This window comes from Cydia strobilella, chromosome 7, assembly GCF_947568885.1.
Source record: "Cydia strobilella chromosome 7, ilCydStro3.1, whole genome shotgun sequence".
Lineage (NCBI taxonomy): Eukaryota > Metazoa > Arthropoda > Insecta > Lepidoptera > Tortricidae > Cydia > Cydia strobilella.
The window spans coordinates 7,574,255-7,595,635 of record NC_086047.1 but is presented as its reverse complement, the minus strand read 5'-3'; the positions used below and the strand labels follow the sequence as shown (position 1 = coordinate 7,595,635).

Below are 21,381 nucleotides of genomic sequence, written 5' to 3'. Positions count from 1 at the left end.
AGCTAGTTCCGAGAAGTGGTGTATACTGCGATTAGAAAATCTTGATCCTTAGGTGATCAATGTAATCATAGGTACATTCTATAGCACAAATATTAAATTTTTCCGCCTAGGTGATCGGGTCTGTTCAGGGGTGCCTAGCCAAGATGCCAACCGTTTAGGTACCTATAGTTTACATTAAAACCAAATCTGTAGCTGGCCTCTGAATGGGTAGTAGAAACGGGTTCCGTATGTGTTTCCCTTTCCAGATGACCAAGGTGCCTAGCCAAGATGCCAACCGTTTAGGTACCTAGAATATAGTTTACATTAAAACCAAATCTGTAGCTGGCCTCTAAAATGGGTCGTAGAAACGCGTTCCTTGTATCTTTCGCTTTCTAGATGACCAGGGTGCCTAGCCAAGATGCCAACCGTTTAGGTACCTATAGTTTACATTAAAACCAAATCTGTAGCTGGCCTCTGAATGGGTAGTAGAAACGGGTTCCGTATGTCTTTCCCTTTCCAGATGACCAAGGTGCCTAGCCAAGATGCCAACCGTTTAGGTACCTAGAATATAATTTACATTAAAACCAAATCTGTAGCTGGCCTCTAAAATGGGTCGTAGAAACGCGTTCCTTGTATCTTTCGCTTTCTAGATGACCAGGGTGCCTAGCCAAGATGCCAACCGTTTAGGTACCTATAGTTTACATTAAAACCAAATCTGTAGCTGGCCTCTGGATGGGTAGTAGAAACGGGTTCCGTATGTCTTTCCCTTTCCAGATGACTAAGGTGCCTAGCCAAGATGCCAACCGTTTAGGTACCTATAGTTTACATTAAAACCTAATCTGTAGCTGGCCTCTGGATGGGTAGTAGAAACGGGTTCCGTATGTGTTTCCCTTTCCAGATGACCAAGGTGCCTAGCCAAGATGCCAACCGTTTAGGTATCTATAATATAATTTACATTAAAACCAAATCTGTAGCTGGCCTCTAAAATGGGTAGTAGAAACGCGTTCCTTATGTCTTTCGCTTTCCAGATGACCAGGGTGCCTAGCCAAAATGCCAACCGTTTAGGTACCTATAGTCTACATTAAAACCAAATCTGTAGCTGGCCTCTGAATGGGTAGTAGAAACGCGTTCCGTATGTGTTTCGCTTTGCAGATGACCAGGGTGCCTAGCCAAGATGAAAACTGTTTACGCTTCGTAGCGAACGAAATGCAACCGTCTCTGTCGCACTAATATGCAAGAGTGATAGAGAGCGATTACCCTATCGTTCGCTGCGGAACGAACGACTGGCATCTTGGCTAGGCACCCAGGTTAAGGTACCTATAGTTTACATTAAAACCAAATCTATAGCTGGCCACTGTAATGGGTAATAGAAACGCGTTCTGTATGTGTTTCGCTTTGCAGATGACCAGGGTGCCTAGCCAAGATGCCAACTGTTTACGCTCCGTAGCGAACGAAACGAAACCGTCTCTGTCGCACTAATATGGAAGAGTAATAGAGAGAGATTACCCTATCGTTCGCTGCGGAACGAACGACTGGCATCTTGGCTAGGCACCCAGGTTTAGGTACCTATTATAGTTTACGTTAAAACCAAATCTATAGCTGGCCACTGTAATGGGTAATAGAAACGCGTTCCGTATGTGTTTCGTTATGCAGATGACCAGGGTGCCTAGCCAAGATGCCAACCGTTTACGCTCCGTAGCGAACGAATCGCAACCGTCTCTGTCGCACTAATATGAAAGAGGGATAGAGAGAAATTACCCTATCGTTCGCTACGGAACGAACGACTGGCATCTTGGCTAGGTACTCTGATTATCTGGAAAGCAAAACACATGCGGAACGCGTTTCTATTACCCATTTCAGTGGCCAGCTACAGATTTGGTTTTAAGTGGTTTTAACGTAAACTGTTGGTACTAAACCCGAGTGCCTAGCCAAGATTCCAGTCGTTCGTTCCGAAGCGAACAATAGCGTAATCTCTCTCTATCACTCTTCAATATTAGTGCGGCAGAGACAGTTAAGTTTCGTTTGCTACGGAGCATAAACGGTTGGCATCTTGGCTAGGCACCCTGGTCATTTGGAAAATGAAAGACATACGGATCGCGTTTCTATTACCCATTTCAGAGGCCAGCTGCAGATTTGGTTTTAATGTAAACTATAAGTACCTAAACGGTTGGCATCTTGGCTAGGCACCCTGGTCATCCCTGGGTACAAGTATGTATATGTTCTTAACATAATAAACTGAAATTACTACTACCATGCATATAAAATAAAAGAGAGGCTATAACAATAAAAATAATGTTACTTGCTGTTGAAATCGACAAAGATCAAGATTATTCTTCTCTGCGTTCAAAACGCGTTATAGTTGCCGGCGCTCGCGTACCGCGCGTCAACGCCATCTATTGAGTGTTATTTCGTGAAATCGATGAACGCTCCAGGGAATAAGGGCTCTTAAGTGACGTTTCGTGTTGAACTTCAGTTGAATGGAAGAAATCGTGTGTTGTCAAATAGGTAAATTTGACATTAGCAATCCACAGTTAGGTGACAACGAAACCAAACCGAACCACGCAGAGTTCAGAGCCATTTTAAACCGTATAGTAGTAAGAAAACAAAGTTGATTTTTGTTGCATAATTTTTTCAATGAATGAGTTTTGGTGTACAACCAAATGATACTTTCCACAGTTGATGAACAAATGATTCATTCCACTGTTGAACTGATGTTGAAGCCGAAACTGACAGTTGTGCATCTCGAATAGGGCCCCAGCGTGCCGTTGTACGTGCGCGCGAACACCGGTGCCGGCACCTCCGCGCCGCACAGCACGCTCAGTGATGACAGCTGCAGCAGACATTGCTGGAATTCCGCCAATGCATGGAGCAGTTTTACATCCAAAATCAGCTCAGCGTCACCTTCGGATGTGGTGGAGTATTCCTCCATTATAGCGGCCGCGATCCCGCAGTCGGCCTCAGTGACGACGCTCCTATCTGTGGTCGAGTCCAGAATCGGCTTCTTGTCGAAGGGGAACTTCGGAAGATTTTTCTTGTCGACCTTGTCAGCCACCACGTCGAGCATTACGTAGGCGAGCAGCACAGCTGAAGAGAGTGCAGCGGGCGACGAAGGCCTGTGTCGCGAGAAGTAAGCAAGCGCTAGTAACAGCAGTCGCGTTTCCTCTGGCGCACTCTCGAGGCATTCCAGGCTCTTCAGCTGCAGCGTCTCGTGCGCGAAGTGCTCGAGCAGCCCAAAAGAACGCACTGACTCCCATCCGTTCTCGAATACACAAACTTCCGCTTCGTAAACCGGTTTTCGAATGGAATGCGTGTCTCCGACGAGAATCGTTTCTTTTTCCAGGCCAGCGTCATAAACAAAATTAAAACCATCGTTTTCGAAATTAGTCAATAAATCATATGAGTACTTTATAATATCCAAAGCCAGAAGCGTGGGGTTGTCTTGTTGAAATCCTCTAATGGGAGGAGCTCCAACAAATATTTTGGACCGATAAAGGTTGACGTAGTCAATAGCGACATGTCCGGCGGCGACACCCTTGGCGAACCAGCGCGGGTCGGCGCGCGCCACGAAGGCGGCGTCGCGGTCTAACACGCACGCCGCGCCGAGCCCGCCGCACTCACGCCGTTCTATTTGCGCCCCAACTTTGGCTTCCTCTTCAATGAACGTCTTTTTGTCTTCAGCTGATATAAACCTGAAGATAGTTGCAAAGATCTGTTTCTTGCTGCCCTTAGAAAGCCACCTCATCAAATGCAAATTACATTGGAATGGCCCAAGAGGAGCTTTAATGCTTTTAAAGAACTCTGAGAAAAATCCTTCCGGAAAAATATTCTCATCTGTCAATACTATGAATACGGCGAGTTTGTCTACAGTCAATTTATATTTTCGTAAAAAGGTTTCTAATAGGAAGTAACCACAGTGAATGGTATCATTTTGAAGTTCAAGTGTAGTGAAAGGTATGTACTGGAGTCCGGTAAAACAATACTCGATGTCATAACTTAAGATGGGACAGTTGAGTTTGTGAGCCAGTTCAACGATATCTTTCTTGCTTTCATACTCACAAACCACGTATTCAAAATCCATTTCCTTCAAGACCTGTTTGTAAGTTTCTTTCATGAGAACAGGGACGATTTTGCTGTCTTTTTCTTTCTTCAGCCTCTTCTCCATGTTCTCGTGTCCTCCTTTGAATAGGAAGTAGCATTTGACGTTAGCCTTTTTAAACATTTGGAGGTATTGCCTGAGGTGGCAGGCGTAGCGGTCGGCTTCGATCCCGAAAGCGCCGGAGAAGCCTGCCCGCTGGTAGGAGTTGTAGAACAGGTTCTGACCGTCCAACACGATGGGTTCATCTCGCAGTTCGCGCGGCGTCAGCTCCCTCACCTCCACTAACTTAGAGAACGTCCGTATTCTCATGATGATATCTGAAACACGATTGCAAACCCTTTAAGATACCAGTGTCATTATTATTTGTATGTCTTTACCCATCACGGAACAATGGTGTTCCGGACATTTGGGAGCCGTGCGCGGAGCCGAAGCCAACACGTAGAAGCCCTTTTGACACTTTAATGAGATTAAAGGATATATTTTTAGTTTCTTTATTTGAGAAACAAAAAAAGAATGTGACATAATTTAGTTAGGCATATAGGTAGGTACCTATTCTTTAATTGCGCAAAGTACAATCGTATTGCGCTCGAATTCAAAAATTAAGTTTTGAAACGTATTGCCCGGTAAAAAATAGTATTAAATATACGTACAGCAAATGTTTAAGCTATCGAGCTCGAGATACATACAATACAAATGAGGACGAACAATAGATAATGGATACATAATAATGATGAATGCATTTACTTGTACAGCTCAACGGCCTATTTTTAAGACTGATACCGATTAATTGAGTCACAACGGGCACGCGATCACACATCCTTAAATTACGTCAATAAGCAATTATGGTGACAGAATGGCCATGGCCCCGACCTCAAAGATACATTGTTTAATCCTTTAACGTTCCCTCTCGTGTTTAAAATAAAGAAACCAGGAATAACTAAGCATGCCCTAAAAGGAGGTAAATTATTTCTCATTAATCGTATAAAAAACCATCTAAATCACAAGTTACACTAGGTAACCAAGGTTGCCAATGAGGCGTAATTAATTATGTACTCGTACCAAAGAGGATATAATAGGATAGAGCGGTACTGTCATAGTAAAATTTGTAACCACAGTAAATTCACTGCCATCTATCGACACACTTTAAAATTAAAAATGAAAGATTTATAAAAATACGATAAAATGTATTTAAATATGGATAAATGTTTTTTTTTATTTGCATTAATTATTTTTATGATTTTGACACATATTCATTCACTGATATGCGTTAAAATTGTTAAATAACAAACGAAACCGTCAACGCCCTCTATACGAGAGTAGGACAAAGGTAGTGGCGCCATCTGATCGGCAATCAAATTTTCGTGATTTCCGAGGCACGTTTTTTTAGTATTCCGTGCAAACAAAGATAGATATAACTCCGTAATGGATGGATACAGTCTAAGGAAAAAACGTGCCTCGAAAATCAAGAAAATTTGATTCTCGTTCAGAGGGCGCTACTAGTTTTGGCCTACAGTTGTATAGATGGCGTTGACGGTTTCGTTTGTTATTTAACAATTTTAACGCATATCAGTGAAAGAACATGGGTCAAAAACATAAAAATAATTAATGCAAATAAAAAAATCATTTATCTATATTTAAATACATTCTATCGTATTTTTATAAATCTTCATTTTTAGTTTTAAAGTGTGTCGACAGATGGCAGTGAATTTACTGGGGTTACAAAATTTACTATGACAGTACCGCTCTAGTATCAATTACTCTATGGTGCAAAACTTTGTTTTGACAAACAGAACACTTATGGGATCACTTCGGTCTTGCAAATCAGTTAAATGCGTTTTTCTCAAAGACCATTTGACGTAGATACCTAAAATTTGAAACAGTTACAGCAATTACCACCACTAATATTGTAAATAAGTCAAAATCGTAATAAGTAATTTTTCTTATCCTTAGACTATATCTATCTATTACGGAGTTATATCTATCTTTGCTCGTACCTACCTAAAACTCTACATATCGATATCTTCTTTGGTTATCACGTTATGTAATTTGGCGTAATGTTTAAAATTAGTTAATAATAATAAATAAAGTTGATGCAGAGTGAACTGAAATTTGTTTATTATTTGTTTATTTGTTTATTATTATACATATCAGCACTTACAGATAAACCTTACGTGCTAATAGTGTTGTTAGTAATTATTTCATGTGATTATACACTAATATAATTCTACATATTCATCTTTCTGTTATTATACAATTCTATCAAATGTTTCATTACGAATTATATCATTAAATAGGTACATACTTATATTATATTATTATGTCATTATGAAATTATACTAAATTATCATCATTATGTATGTCACATGTCACATTATTAACTATTTTTTTATTGTAACAAATATTACAGTACAATTTAATCCAAACGAAATTTCAACAAATCATTATTATTTTCACAGTATAAATTAAATTCACATTAACAAATAAAAGATACAACATAACATAATATAATCTAAACTTAATTACAAACGTTTACAACAATTATGTCACAGATTCTACAATAGAGCTAGGGGTTACAATACTTTCCAAGTAACGAGATGTTGCACTTAAAAATTTAGTCTCCGGGGAGAAGAAAATGTCAAGCTGCTTGTCGCTGTCCAGTATGTCATTCATCAATTTTAACGCGTGGTGCAGTGGAGAGGAGGCGAGCGCGCGCGTGCGCGCTGGAGGAATGGAGAAGAGATCGCGGCGGCGAGTACGCAGTTGTTTAGTTGATAAACGGGGAACGCGTAACGGTATTTGTGCTAACAGCTGGGAGTTTGTTAATTGACCGCGAATTAGATGGAAAAAATATTTAATTAAGTATATGTTTCTTCGGGCTTCAAGGGATGTATAGTTTACCATACCATATATGAAGAGCGTTGGATATAGGAAAGGGTATGCGCCGTATATTTTCTTGTATAGGAATCGCACAAACGATTTTTGCACTCTTTCCAATAGAAGCACGTATTGTTGCTCATGTGGGCTCCAGATGATGGCATTCGTCTCCAGCTTGCTACGCACGTAAGCGTTATACAAGATGGTAATGGCGTGCTGATTGGTAAATGATTTAGCTTGCCGAATTATGAATCCCAGACATCTTCTAGCCTCTTTACTAACGTTGGCTATGTGTGGATTAAATGTTAGTTGGGAATCAAAAGTGACACCAAGGTCTTTAATTTCATTGGTACGCTTCATAGGTTTGCTCTGAAGAGTGTATTGGTAGGTTATAGGCTGGCGAACTCGGGCGTATGTCATTACTGAGCATTTGTCTATGTTAAGGGTAAGGCTATTTTTTGACGCCCAGTTACAAGTTGCTTCTATATCAAGCTGAAGCAATGTGGGATCATTCGGATCGACAATCGGGAGAACTAATTTTAAATCATCGGCAAATAACAGACAGGTCGAGAATTTAATTTCTGTCGGCAAGTCGTTTATGAGAATTAGGAACATTAGGGGTCCCAGATTACTTCCCTGTCCAATACCAGAAGTGACTACGAATGGGGTAGATCTGCAGCCATTAAACTGAACGTACTGGTGCCTATCTGAGAGGTAACTGGCTAAAAACTGAAGTAATTGTACAGTAAATCCGGCCATAGACAGTTTTTTAAGTAAAATATCACAATCTACTCTGTCGAATGCTTTTTGGAAGTCAAAGTAGGCAACATCTACTTGCCTTCTTTGATCCAAGTTATTGGCTATTAATGTGACAGTATTAATCAGATTTGATGTGGTTGATCGCTTTTGCAGAAAACCGTGTTGCTCGTCAGAAAACCAACCATTCAGCTGCTTTCTTGCTTGGGCATATATAATGGACTCAAATACTTTTCCGAATATCGATAATATTGCAATCGGTCTGTAATTATGTATATCAGATTTGGAACCGGATTTGTGTATTGGTAGGACTTTTGATGTTTTCCAAACCGACGGGTATGCTTTATTTTTTAATGCCAGATTGAACAAATACTTGAGTGGTTTGACGAATGCATCACGGCAGTCCTTTACTAAGAATTGAGGAATGCCATCGGGGCCTTGAGTAGACCTGGGACGCAGACGATTGATAGCTGTGCGAACATCCGCATCACTAATATAGTCAATGCTAACGATCCGACCATTTGTATCTTGTGACTCTGCCGTAGCAGAAGTGCATGCTGCCGTTACGTCCAGTGCGGGGGCATTCTGGAGGAAAACGCTTTTGAAAAATTTGGCAAATGAGTCTACGACTTCTTGTGGAGGCATGTCGCCAAACGTAGCAGGTTGGTTAGAACCACGGCGGTTTTTAACATATGCCCAGAAAGAGGAGGGGTCCGTTGCAATATTATTTTGTAACTTGTTGATAAAAGCTAGCATAGCAGCTTCTGATTGGACGTTTATCATTCTTCGATAGTAAGCAAATAAAGCGTAGTATAGTTGATGTCCCGTCTGCTTAAATAGTCTGTGATACGAGTTTTTTACTTTGTTTAACTGTATAATATCGGGAGTAAACCATTCAGGATAGCTTTGACGAGCTTTAGTTGTTTGGGGGCTTTTAAATGGGACGCATTCAGACAATATACCATTCAAAATGGAGTAGAAACACTCGACGCAGTCATTTACTTCGCTTATGTTATATAGTTCCGACCAATCATAATTTGCCAGCCTATGATATAGGGTTAAGAAATTTGCTTTTCGATAATTTCTCTCACGAGTTGTGATAGTAGATCGACTGTGAATTTGATGGGTAGGTCGCTTATTAAATATCGTAGGACAGGTAATTTCTATGCTAATAGGAGTATGATGCTTTTCAAATGAAACTAGCCCCGCAGTAGCCTCAGTAACAGTCATCTCAGTAATCATTTCATTTGATAGGACTAAGTCCAATATTCGGTTAAGACTATTTAATACAGTATTTTGCTGTGTAAGATTACAATAAGACAGAACACTTTCAAAGGCATTTCGTACACTCATCGTGGCCGAGTACAAATTGAAGTCACCTACAATAATGATAGGATAAGAGTAAGTATTTATGATTCTCTCTATACATTGAAAAGTGGAGTAATATCGATCCTCATGTATTCGAGGCGCTAAATATATAACACACATAATAAAACGGAAGTGTCCTTTAGTAACGAGTGCGCAAATTATTTCATCCTCCGGGTGCGCACCACAGTCTAGTGCGCGCAGCGAGTAGGGCGCGCGCGCGGCCAGCAGGACGCCGCCGCCTCCGCGGCCGGCGCGGTCGCCGCGCACCACTCTGAAGTCGCCGGGGAACAGTTCGGAGTCGTGTACTGAGTTATCTAGCCTTGTTTCGGTTAACGCTATTATATTACTTTCGAACGTCGCTAACAGATTCTTGATGGTCGCCAATTTACCTTTAAGCCCTCGAACGTTTTGGTAGAAAATATCAATCCTACGGCTTTTGGAGGGCTTCTGCTCGAAAAAACGGCCGACTTTCATTTTTATCATGCTCTACATCGTTGATCTTGGGGCTGCCTGTCACTAACAAATTTGTTGCAGATGGTGCGCATTCTGCAGCAGGATAGAGATGGTGCTGTATGTGGGTGGTGGGAGGGGTATATTCATCACCATCTATGAATAAGCGATCATTTCGCATTATCGCGTGTTTTCCATTCCGGCGGGCCATCATGAGACACTCTCGCAGGTGTTTTCTCTTTTTCCGCGATTCGCTATCAAGGATTTCTGCAATAGCGTAACCGGTATTCCTAAAAAGATACGCATTTTGCAGGATGTGATTTTTTAGGCGCTTGCTTAACATTTCAATAATGAGTGGACGACGGTTACCTTTCTTTCCTATCCGCTTAACTGATTCTATCGAGCTATAGACGTTTATGTTATAAATGTCACCAAACATGTTACTAATTCGTTCGTATAGATCCTGGTCCGTTTCATTGTAGTATTCGTCAAGGCCGTATAATACAAATTTTTTCGATGTATCATCTTGTCCTGCATTGTCGAAGTTTTTATATTGAGTCTTAAGCGCTTTTAATTCTTCTTGCAACAAAATACGATCCTTTTCCATTTCTTCTATCTTAATCTTTGTGTTTAAAAGTTCATTTTTCAGGTCTTGCTGCTCTATTATGATTCGTTGGTTTTTTTGTGAGAATTCCGCCCTAAGGTCGTTTATTGCAGAGCCTATTTCGGTGTGTATTAATTGTTTCAGGTCGTTGATGATGGTTATGTTGTTCTTATTTAATTTGACATCCAACAATGCGCTTATTTGTTCAATTGATGCGCTTGGACTACTAGGCGAATGATTCGGGGGTTTTGAAACAGGCAGGTCTAGTTCTATCAGGCTCATTTCTGCTTCACCATCAACTAACATGGTTGTGCTGTCTAATGAGGTCATATCAAACTGTTTTCGAACTGGAGTGGAGTCATTCTTCCGCCTTGTTGTGACATTAACACATATAGGACAACGCCACGCTCGAATCAGTTCATGTTGGTTTTCCCTAAACGTCGCCGAGGTCATGTTTAGGCATTGGTAATGGTAATTTCCTTTGCAGGCTACGCATGTTAGCAGCTCTAGGTTATTCGTGATCAGTCTCGGACACGCCATACAATCCATTGTGAAGGAAATTAATAAAAAATAAAAAGCAAAAAGTTATCTCGTCCACGGGATTTGAACGCAGGCACAAAGAAACAAAATAAAAAAAGCAAAAAGTTTTAACGTTCGCAAGTCTCGAACCCGGAACTTTTGGAGTCAACTGTCTATAGAAGTCGCTATGTTAGACCGCTAAGCCAAATACTCTTGGAGAACGTTGGCGAAAAAGTCTATTGATTCGTAGGGGTTAAGTCCGGTAGAGAGTACGGTAGTGATTTTAATTTGTCCTGACTACCCTTTTTATTTTCGCTGTTCACAGTTATTTGTTTAGCACTTTATTTTTATCACTAAAATATGTTCACGGTAAGAAGTTTATTGGTATAAAGTTAAGTGTTTATGAGTAATTTTACCGAGTACCACTATTTTTAGCTTTCACTGACATTAGAGTCTTTTGTTGTAGACCGTATTTCATTTTACCAAAGAATGCTATTAATTCGATAATTAGTTCACTTAGCACTAAGATAACAATAGCACAGTCAATTTACACTAAGTCTTATATTATAAAAGTTCACAGCACTTAAAACTACGGCTAAAACTATTTTTTGTTGATATTAATCGCAGAGCCAATGTTTACGTGACGCGAGCGCCATCTCCATTTTTAGAAATAGACGTCTTAATATTTAAGAAAAAGTGACGAAGCCCTCTGGTGAAAGCCGGATTCGAAACGGCGTCTTTAGTAATCCGGGCTAACGCCTTGAGCCCGGCCAAGTGCGAGTCGGACTCGCGCACGAATGGTTCCGTACCATTACGCAAAAAACGGCAAAAAAATCACGTTCGTTGTATGGGAGCCCCACATAAATATTTATTTCATTCTGTTTTTAGTATTTGTTGTTATAGCGGCAACTAGGCCAGGAAATGAATGCCCGAAAAAGGTATAGAAGAAAATGCTTGGAACACAATTTTTGACTTCGTAGCTTTGTTTGGACTATTTAGGAAGTGAACATATCAAAAATCCCCGGCCGTAATCCTGGTGCTGGGGAAGAGGGGGGTTTGAAGGTAGCATTTTTCGGTTTTTCGATTATATCTCGGAAACTATGCGTCTGAGCGACTTGGCCACTTATACAAAATGAAAAGAGATTTAATTTGTTACAAGTTTTATTAAATCAAGTTTTTCGATATCTTGTATAGTTTTTGAGATATCCGCTCTTGAAGGTTTATTTAGGGCTCTCATTTTTATCTGGATTATCTACATCAGTGAAGCTTCTAGGCCGTGTTTGGTATCGTTTTTGGTATAAATCGGGGGTACTGAATTCATTTTTGGTATGAACATTGACACCATTTAAAAACAAAATTTAAAAAAATGATTTTTTTTAAACTCCTCTTTACGCTTAAACCGCTGGACCGATTTCGTTGAAATTTGGTACAGAGATGGTTTGAGTCCCGGGACATTACATAGGATAGTTTTTATAACCAAAATCATTTTTTAAGGGTGTGAAAAGTAGGGTGGAAATTTGTATGGGGAATCAATAACCGTTGAACTTATTTAAATAATATTTGGGATGGTCTACACGTTTGAATTAGTTAAAAATGATACCAAACATGACTTCAAACCTAAATTTAAACAGTATTAACCTCAGGAATTCAACTTCGGCGAAGAAGCTGAATTCCCTTCACACCAAATTTCACACCTTCAAAGTTTTTTATAATTGCTTGTTTTTTAATTCGGAAAGGTGTCAATGTTGATACCATAAATGAATTCAGCACCCCCGATTTATACGAAAACGTTACCAAACCTGACCTAGCAGCTTCACTGATGTAGATAATCAAGATAAAAATGAGAGCCCTAAATAAACCTTCAAGAGCGGATTTCTCAAAAACTATGCAAGATATCGAAAAACTTGACTTAATAAAACTTGTAACAAAAATAAATCTCTTTTCATTTTGTATAAGTGGCCAAGTCGCTCAGACGCATAGTTTCCGAGATATAATCAAAAAACCGAAAAATTTAACCTTCAAACCCCCCTCCCCCCAGCACCAGGGTTACGGTCGGGGACTTTTGATATGTTCATCTAACTAGTCAAAACAAAGCTATGAAGTCAAAAATTGTGTTCCTAGCATTTCCCTCTATACCTTCTTATTGCTTGGCCTAAACAGAAATACATCATCTGTGAAAATTTCAACTGTCTAGCTATCACGGTTCATGAGATACAGCCTGGTGACAGACGGACAGATAGACAGACAGCGGAGTCTTAATAATAGGGTCCCGTTTTTACACTTTGGGTACGGAACCCTAAAAAATATTATAGATACTTACACTTTATCTGCTTCAAATGATTTTTCTTATCACGACTATGGACCCACGTACTAAGGTAATATAACTCTGTCGGTCAATAATAGGTAGCTGTCGAATGTAACCTTACCTATATTTGAGAATTAAATTAAACACTTCACAACACATTCAATGCACAATGAACAAATCTGCTCTATTTATATTTGTCATCAAATGTCACTTATTTGCTCGAATGTTACCTTACCTAATACGTTCCATAATTCCATTTTGTAGTTTGTCAAACAAAAAAATAGATATACTTAATTTTTTTGATAGGTCTTATGATAATAAAAATACGCTGTAAAAATCATAAAATATAAATTTTCAGTTAAGTGGCATTTTTATTTATCACTTTCTTCATAATAATAACAAGCGAAATAACAAGTGACGTAAAATGGAACGCAATGGCGCTTGACATAATCTTTAAGGGGAAGTACCGGAATGCCTGTATTTGTCCCTATATTACTGTGGGTGGAGGTCGTCGCTCGGTTTTTCATCGCTATGGTGCGCACAGTCGGCACCATGTCGGCACATTTTGCATTCAATATTTTTCTATGTAAAACCGATTTGAAGGTTTGGAAAGCCTATCAGAAGCGCCCGGTTTACTACCAGCAACTACAAGGAAGCCGACATAATATTTAGTTACATAGTTACATAACAGTACACGCAAGTCAAAGGTTATGACTGTAATAACCGGTACGCACCCGCCTTTTATGTAAGTCAACTCCTCAGAATAATGACTAAAGCATAGAAGTTGGGCAAAAATGCTTCGCAAATATCTATACCCGTACTTTACTTCCTTACGAATTAGATAATGTGCCGAAAAGAGATGCATATATGCTTGTTATTTCTCATTTACGTACGGTGTCATAAGTTTGATAATTTGCTAGGCATGTAACTGTGTCGACTTTCTATATCGATAAATTATGCATAAGTTTATGTGCCGTGTAAAAGAATAATCACGAAATTGGCAAATTGATAATAGTCTGGCTAATGAAAGTTGAACATGAAAAAACGCGGCAATTTCAAGAAATATGTAGCAGGCGGCTCGTTGAAATGAAATGCGTGGAATACAAGGATTGCATAACTTTTATACTTTTTATAATTTTCATATTCTAAAAATAATTAAAAAGTATAAAAACTATGCAGTCCTTGGAATCAAAGAGCCGCCTGATATGAGGATTAATGCATGTACCTAATATAGCTTTTATCTAATTTGCAGTCTACCACTCAGAACCGTCTAACTATACCTCTCGTTTTTTTATCATTAGAAAGAAGGCGAGCGATCTTAACGTGTCGTTTTATCGAAAAACACTTTGAAAATAAGTCACAACAAATATAATATACGATCATTTACATACTTTTGCTTTCATAAGTAAAATATTGCTATATTTATAAAAAAACTTGTCAATAAAAAGACACGTGGAAATGGTTTACCGTTTTTTCTAATGCTAAAAGACTAAGTATAGTTTCTAGTCATGTACAGTCAGCTGCAGAGAAAAGGCACCCCCCCTGCATACACAGTTCTGTAAATTAGTATGGACGTGGGGTACCTTTTCTCTGCAGCTGACTGTACCAAATAGGAAATGAAAAAAAAAAAACGTTCGTGTAATATATTTTTTTTAATTTAATAATAGGGAATATTACGTGAAACTCGGCGTAGGTGGCGCCACTATCACAATCTGAGGGTCTATCGCGAAATAAGAAAATCGAACTTTCGTTATCTAACATCTCTGTCACTCTTGCGTATTCGAGCGATAAAGAGGCTGCTAGATAACGAAATTTCGGATTCGAGTTTTCCGGTAGGTCCCCTGAAAACTTGTCAAAACCCTGTTAAAGGTACAGTATGAATAAGTTACTCTACGGTGCACTAAAAAAGCTAGTGCTGCACTCTGGTGGCAGAACATTGCAGTAATATCCCCTATTCCTCGTCCTTTGGAAATCTGAAATAAAAAGTTGAGTTTTGTGACCAACAATATTAATAAAAGGAACATTCATCAATGATCATTAATGTCTTTTTTATTAGGGTTCCGTACCCAAAGGGTAAAAACGGGACCCTATTACTAATACTTCGCTGTCCGTCTGTCTGTCACCAGGCTGTATCTCATGAACCGTGATAGCTAGACAGTTGAAATTTTCACAGATGATGTATTTCTGTTGCCGCTATAACAACAAATATTAAAAAGTACGGTCCCCTTGGTGCGCGCGTCCGACCCGCACTTGACCGGTTTTTAGTATTAAACTATAGTCTGGCAAACACAATCTGTCAGTAAGTAAGAACAAAGAAAACTATAGGTACAGTCGAAGGCAAAAATATCGATCCAGACAAATGGCTTAAAAATATGTGAACACGATTTTATTGTCTGAGCGTACACATATTTTTGAGACTTTGGGAATGTATATATATTTATGCCCTTGACTGTACTCATCAATTAAAATGAGACAGTCCTGGGCCAAACTATAAGAAAGCTGTAAATGTCGATAGGTTATTGATCTGAGGTCGATACATCACTATGCCAAAAATATAACCTTTCATACTTAGCAGAAAAGTTCTAAAATATATGCAAAAATCTATATAGACTTGAATGCAAGTAATAATTACATAAACAACATATCGATTTCTATGTTTAGGGTCAGGTCCTATAAATTAATTTCTTCAAAATTGAACAAAACTAACCGATTAAAGGTTATCGGTTCGTGCGTATTTTCTTTTCTTCCTGTATGCGATTTACAGCCCTCGATCACACAAGACATTATCACAAAGGGAACTTCAAACCATTACAAATAAAAACTCAGCACGTTCTCCAGCAATCTTTCAGGAATAGCAACAATATAATTAAAATAAACCAAGATGACCGCTGAAACATCCCGAAATATTTCAACTAAAATAAAACGACTATGTCAAGTTGTTACAGTTGACACCTACCTGTGAAATAACGAACATATATTTTATTTGGCTGGATTATATTATAGAACCACATAGGACCATTTGACATTTCCCTCAGTTCATCTTATGACAATACTGAAAAAAACGAAAGAACTTGCGGATTGTTGTCTCACTCACTCATAGACAAAAAGTAATAACGTGTTGTGAATACGATATCTTTTACCAAGCTTTTATTTTTGCCCGGCTTCTTTGCTTTAGTCATTATTCTGAGGTCAACTCTACGGTGTTAGGTAGGTAATGCGCGTATAAAGACGGTTGCCACAAGTATACCATATTTAGTAACGCCTGTAAAACATGTGTTGCGCTGGCTTAAAGGACTCGCATCCAGGCCATAAATGTTAAAAAAAAAAAAAAACAAAACATGTGTTGCGTGGTTGCGCGTAGTCAACAACTTAACTAAGAGGCCGGTAACGATTCTAGTCGCAAAAAATGTGAAATTGATAGATTTAGTCGGTGAAATTTTACCTAATAGAAATTACAAGTACTGGTTTTTATTAGCACGTTTTCTTATCTTGCCTTTTAATAGTTTTTTTTAAACAGACTAAATTAGTAATGTTTTATTTTTCTGATGGACGTTTAGGTAAACGCCCGTAAAGCACTGTTTTGTCGCTATTATTTATAAATTTCGTAAAGTTTGGACTGCTAAAAATGGTAATTTCGTATTACACCTATCTTGTACTCGACCTTAAATAGACAAAATTTTGGGTATTATGACTGAAGTAGTGTAAATGAAAGTGAGACGAAATCAATTTTCTTTAAAAATTACTTCAAAAAACAAGTGATAATTTCTCTGAAAATCGACTTAATTTCAACGTAATTTTGATACTTGTAAGATATAGACAGTAAAACTCCAACAAATGCAGGACAAACTTATATTTATACTCAGATATAATAATAAACATTTAAAACAAACAATTAGGTATGTCCGCTCCACAATCTTCCGCTCCTCTCCCCTTGTTTTCCTCGCTCACCTTTTTTCTACTTTATTTTTTTTAATTTTTAAGTTTCCCGCCAGTGGGCAACGACCCGCCAATTTTCGAACCTACAGCCAACGCTGATATTAAATTTGTTCTCAATTGTCAAGTCGTTTAGACATTATTAAATAAATGAGTGTTTTGTATTTTAAATAAATTACATATGAAACGTATATATGTAACTAAAGTGAACATACATGTGATAACAATTTTGGAACCTTACACTCGACCATCCTGATAACGTGTATGCCCCCATACACGCATCCGGTGAAACCTTACACTTGGCCCATTAGGACAAAAAATAATATAGAATAGATACATTTTTTCAAAGACAAAACATGTTTTTTTTTTATAAAAATCCTTACAATTAGATACCATAAAAGCATTGACCACAAAGATAAACAATACAAATATTCTTAACACATATTTTAAACACTCGTATTCGCCTCTCGATTCATGAGGGATTAGTTATGCCTCTCGGTTCATGAGGTGTTGGTTGTTCCTCTCGGTTCATGAGGTGTTGGTTTTGCCTCTCGGTTCGTGAGGACTTACCGGCACCCTATTCTGTTCAGAAGGGCTTAAATGCTCAGTCATCATATCTATTCGTTTACATGCCACAAATACTTAAACATGTAACACTTGTTCGAAAAAATGTTAGTCACAAACTATTTTTGTAAACAACATAGCGATAACAGTAAGTTCAAATCATTCGCTTAGAATCATAGAATCATCAACACAATTAGAATAAGAGTAAGTATGTAAATACTTACAAATCCAAAATATAAGTAAATTTACAATGTCAAAACTTACACTAAACAATAAAAACCCAACACACAAGAAGAATAAAAATAGAAATAATTAAGTTAATATTAGCTTCCTTTAAAAATGAATTCAGTAGTCGCTTTAACACTTGCACTGCCAAATGGCCATTGGTGCTTTTTAACCGAAGACGAACTAAACGCTTTTCATTATCATCACTAAGGTTGTGAGTATTGCGACTGGGTATAACCGACATAACCGTACCAATAACAAAAAAATTGCAATCTTTATACACAACTATATGTAGTTTATCTACAACTTTTCGACTGTTATATGTATTAAGTGTAGTAAAATAGTAAAACCTAGTAAATAGGGATGATGACACATGTTAAATTTTATAACAAAATCTAGCAACATAGATAGCAAATGAGCAATCTATCACAATAGTGTGGACATCAAAACAATATTTGGATATGATAAAAAAAAATACAGGAGTCAAAATTTGTTTTTTTTTTTTTTTTTTTTCTTTCAAAAAGGTAAAAAGTAATGGTACTATTCGATTCCATACATTTCATCAAAAATAAGATTGTATAGCAGCTACATACATAAACGCATTATTTTACCAACAAAATCGCAATTTTACTATTTTCCATACTAAGATGCGTTCTCAGTTAGACGGTGACGTTACATTCACCCATCGTCTTGCTAGGAGCGCTTCGCGAGCAAAGTACGACTGTCGGACCTTGACTATCATTTCTGACTTTAGTTTTGCTTTAAGGCGGTTCCCTGAGCCAGAAGGCGAAAAATCTCCTTATATGATCATGTTTTTCTAAGAGGCGTTGATATTCGTAGACGTGGAAAAAATATATGTAGTTCTTGACTATATTATCTTTAACAACATAGCTTCCGATACACGAATTATGACACTTCGCTCGATACAATTAATTCCCAAAGTAACCTCTAACTCGGACTTTTAATCCTACTTTACTCGGTTATTTATTATGTGATACTATAAACAAAAAAAAAAAACAAAAAACAATCTTAACATAAATAGTAATTTCATAGCTTTAGAATTTCGATATTGTAAGGTAACGTTTTTAAAATCAATAAAAACCGACAAAATTCGATCAAAATTGACACTTGGCGCGTATGTTCTTTCCCGTTCTTTCTTGTGAAATGTGACAAAGACAGCGGCAAACCGATGGAACGGCCTTAATGCAATGGGTCCCATATAGACATTTGATCTTACAAACAGACCTGATCGACTCATACAATTAACAAAAAATTGTCATCGAGCCTATTCACTAACCCCTTAATCATAAAATTAATAACTAATAAAACTTTACAGGCCTGATTTAGTTAAATTATGTTTTATCCATTTCTTATAAATATATAAGTCAAAATGACAGATAAAGAAACGATTCATGACAAATTCAGGCCAGTAAGACTTTTATGAATAACGCCATAAGCCATTACCAAACCCTTTTAGCGTGGAAGGTTCTCCATCATGAGTTACCCTAAACCTATTAGAAAATACGATTTTATCAGTGTCGCCTCGCTCCCAAATTCGTTTTTTTTTAAGTTTGTTCAGGCTTAAGTACTCTTATTTGGTTTATGGATACAAGTTTCCTCTGTTTGGCCAATTTTCTTACAACAATTACAATGACGTAAAGGTTTTGAACATTGCAGGTATGAATGGCCCATTTCCTTGCAATTAAAACATCTTGGTTTGGATACCGATCGGTTATGCTGGGTATCTTGACTACTATCTGCTGAACTCGAGAGATCATTACTTTGATTTTTGTTTTTGACAGCAAGTGACAAAGGAGTTTGTGGTTTATTACTGTGACTGTGACTCAATAAGAATTGCAAGTTGTTCAGGTTCATTACAGCGTAAAGCTAGTGCGCTGGATTTAATTGTCCTATCACTGATACCGTGAATAACACATTCGGCTGCACGCTTCCCAGTAATGTCGCATTGATGTAGAAGTGCTAACTTTTCATAGTAATACGTTTCAATTTCTTCGTTATACTTACTTTTACGTATTAGCATATCCTCCAGGGCTTGGCCGTAATTTTGCTCACAAGGAAAAGCCATAGTAAGTTTGTCTTGCCACTCTTTCCAAGTGTATAAAATTGTATTCAAACTTTCATACCAAGTCTTTGCTAAGCCCTGTAGTTTTTGCATGGCAAAATGTATGGTTGTTCTTTCATCCCAGCCATAGACAGTAGCACATTCATTTACCTTTTTGAGCCAAATATCAATGCGTTGCGTTTTGTTTGAAGGATTGAACTAAGGAAGGATATTCTTTGTACCTATGTGTTTAATAGTACTGTTTTGTGCTACTGGAGTCGATGGCTATGATGTTGATTTACATTTAAGAGCGTTTATTAGATTCGCTACGTCTTTGGAACAGAATAAGGGGCTACGCGAACGTCGTGAATTTATTTCAGGTACCTTAACATAACCAACTTCCTCGCGATGCTGTGTTCTACGAAGTTCATACTCGCGAGAGTGGCGTTGTACATCGCAAGTTGGTGGTAAAAAACGAAGCTCGTTACTGCCCCGATGCACGATGCGGCGCCGGCGTTCGCTATTCCATTCGCGACTAAGCGGGCTAAACAGGTCACGGCGCTCGCAGCTGCGCGGGCTATACGGGTAACGGCGTTCGCGGCTGCGCGGGCTATACGGATCACGGCGCTCGCGCTGCGCGGGCTATACGGATCACGGCGCTCGCGGCTGCGCGGGCTATACGGATCACGGCGCTCGCGGCTGCGCGGGCTATACGGATCACGGCGCTCGCGGCTGCGCGGGCTTCGTTGCCAGTGGGTACGGGGGCTGCGCTGTTCACGGCGGCGCGTGCTGAATGGGGATCGATGCTCGTAACTGCGCGGGCTGCGTTGGCCGCGCCTACGCTCGCTCCATGGGCTACGATGCTCTCGATTTTGTTGACTACCTGGACTACGATACTCTGGGCTGCGCAGACTACGACGCACACTACTCCGCGAGCTGAGATTTTCACGGCTGCGCAGACTGCGATGGCTGCGGCGCTCACGGCTGCGCGATTGGCGAAGCTCGTAGCTGTGCATGTATTTCTCCGCCTGACGATCGAGTTCCTTGTCGCAAAGTTGACCGCCCACCAACTCCTCTTCTTGCACGAGCTCCACCGCACGCTCACTGTGGCTTTGGTTACGCGCTGCGGCTTCGTCAACTCCGCCCTGGAACTCCGGCGTAGCCAGGATACGTCGCTCAACATCTGGGTTGTCCATTTGATCAGCCATCTCCGTAAATAGTTATGCACATGAAAGAAAACATTATGTAATGATTGTGGCTTACTTATATTTAAGTTAAATAAGTTTTTGGCAAAAATTTCATTTTTGGTACAAGCTTTTATCGCTGACTGTACTTTTCTCCACAGGCAATGTGCAGAGTACCTATGGCCAACACCTGTCTCCAGCATCAGATCAGCTCGATGGTACCATAATATTGCATTGTCACCCGATTTACATATGTATGCAAATTTTCAGCTTCATCGGAAAACCGGGAAGTGGGTCAAATTTAACTTGCAAAATTTGACCCTTACAAACATGTTACATATATTCTTACATAGGTACATTGCAAGTTAAATAAAAACTTGTAAAATGGTGAAATTGAGATAAAACTTGAGTAACTAGATTTACTTTATAAAATCAAATTTCATCCGTTAATAGTAGGTAGGT

At 38.9% G+C, this 21,381-nt stretch overlaps 1 protein-coding gene across 1 annotated transcript; it reads right to left on the bottom strand.

Moving 5' to 3' along the window:
* Positions 1 to 2,656: 2,656 nt before the first annotated feature.
* LOC134743036 (protein asteroid homolog 1-like) lies at positions 2,657 to 13,104 on the bottom strand. The gene is made up of 2 exons (XM_063676308.1): positions 12,967 to 13,104; positions 2,657 to 4,392 (listed from the first exon to the last, which is right to left on the bottom strand). The coding sequence occupies exon 2, from the start codon at positions 4,382 to 4,384 to the stop codon at positions 2,672 to 2,674; it is 1,713 nt and encodes a 570-aa protein (XP_063532378.1). The 5' UTR covers positions 4,385 to 4,392; positions 12,967 to 13,104; the 3' UTR covers positions 2,657 to 2,671.
* Between the last annotated feature and the right edge of the window lie 8,277 nt (positions 13,105 to 21,381).

What these genes read in the sequence shown, in the direction of transcription:
- LOC134743036 (XM_063676308.1), bottom strand. Translation starts at nt 4,384, where the DNA reads ATGAGAATACGGACGTTCTCTAAGTTAGTGGAGGTGAGGGAGCTGACG.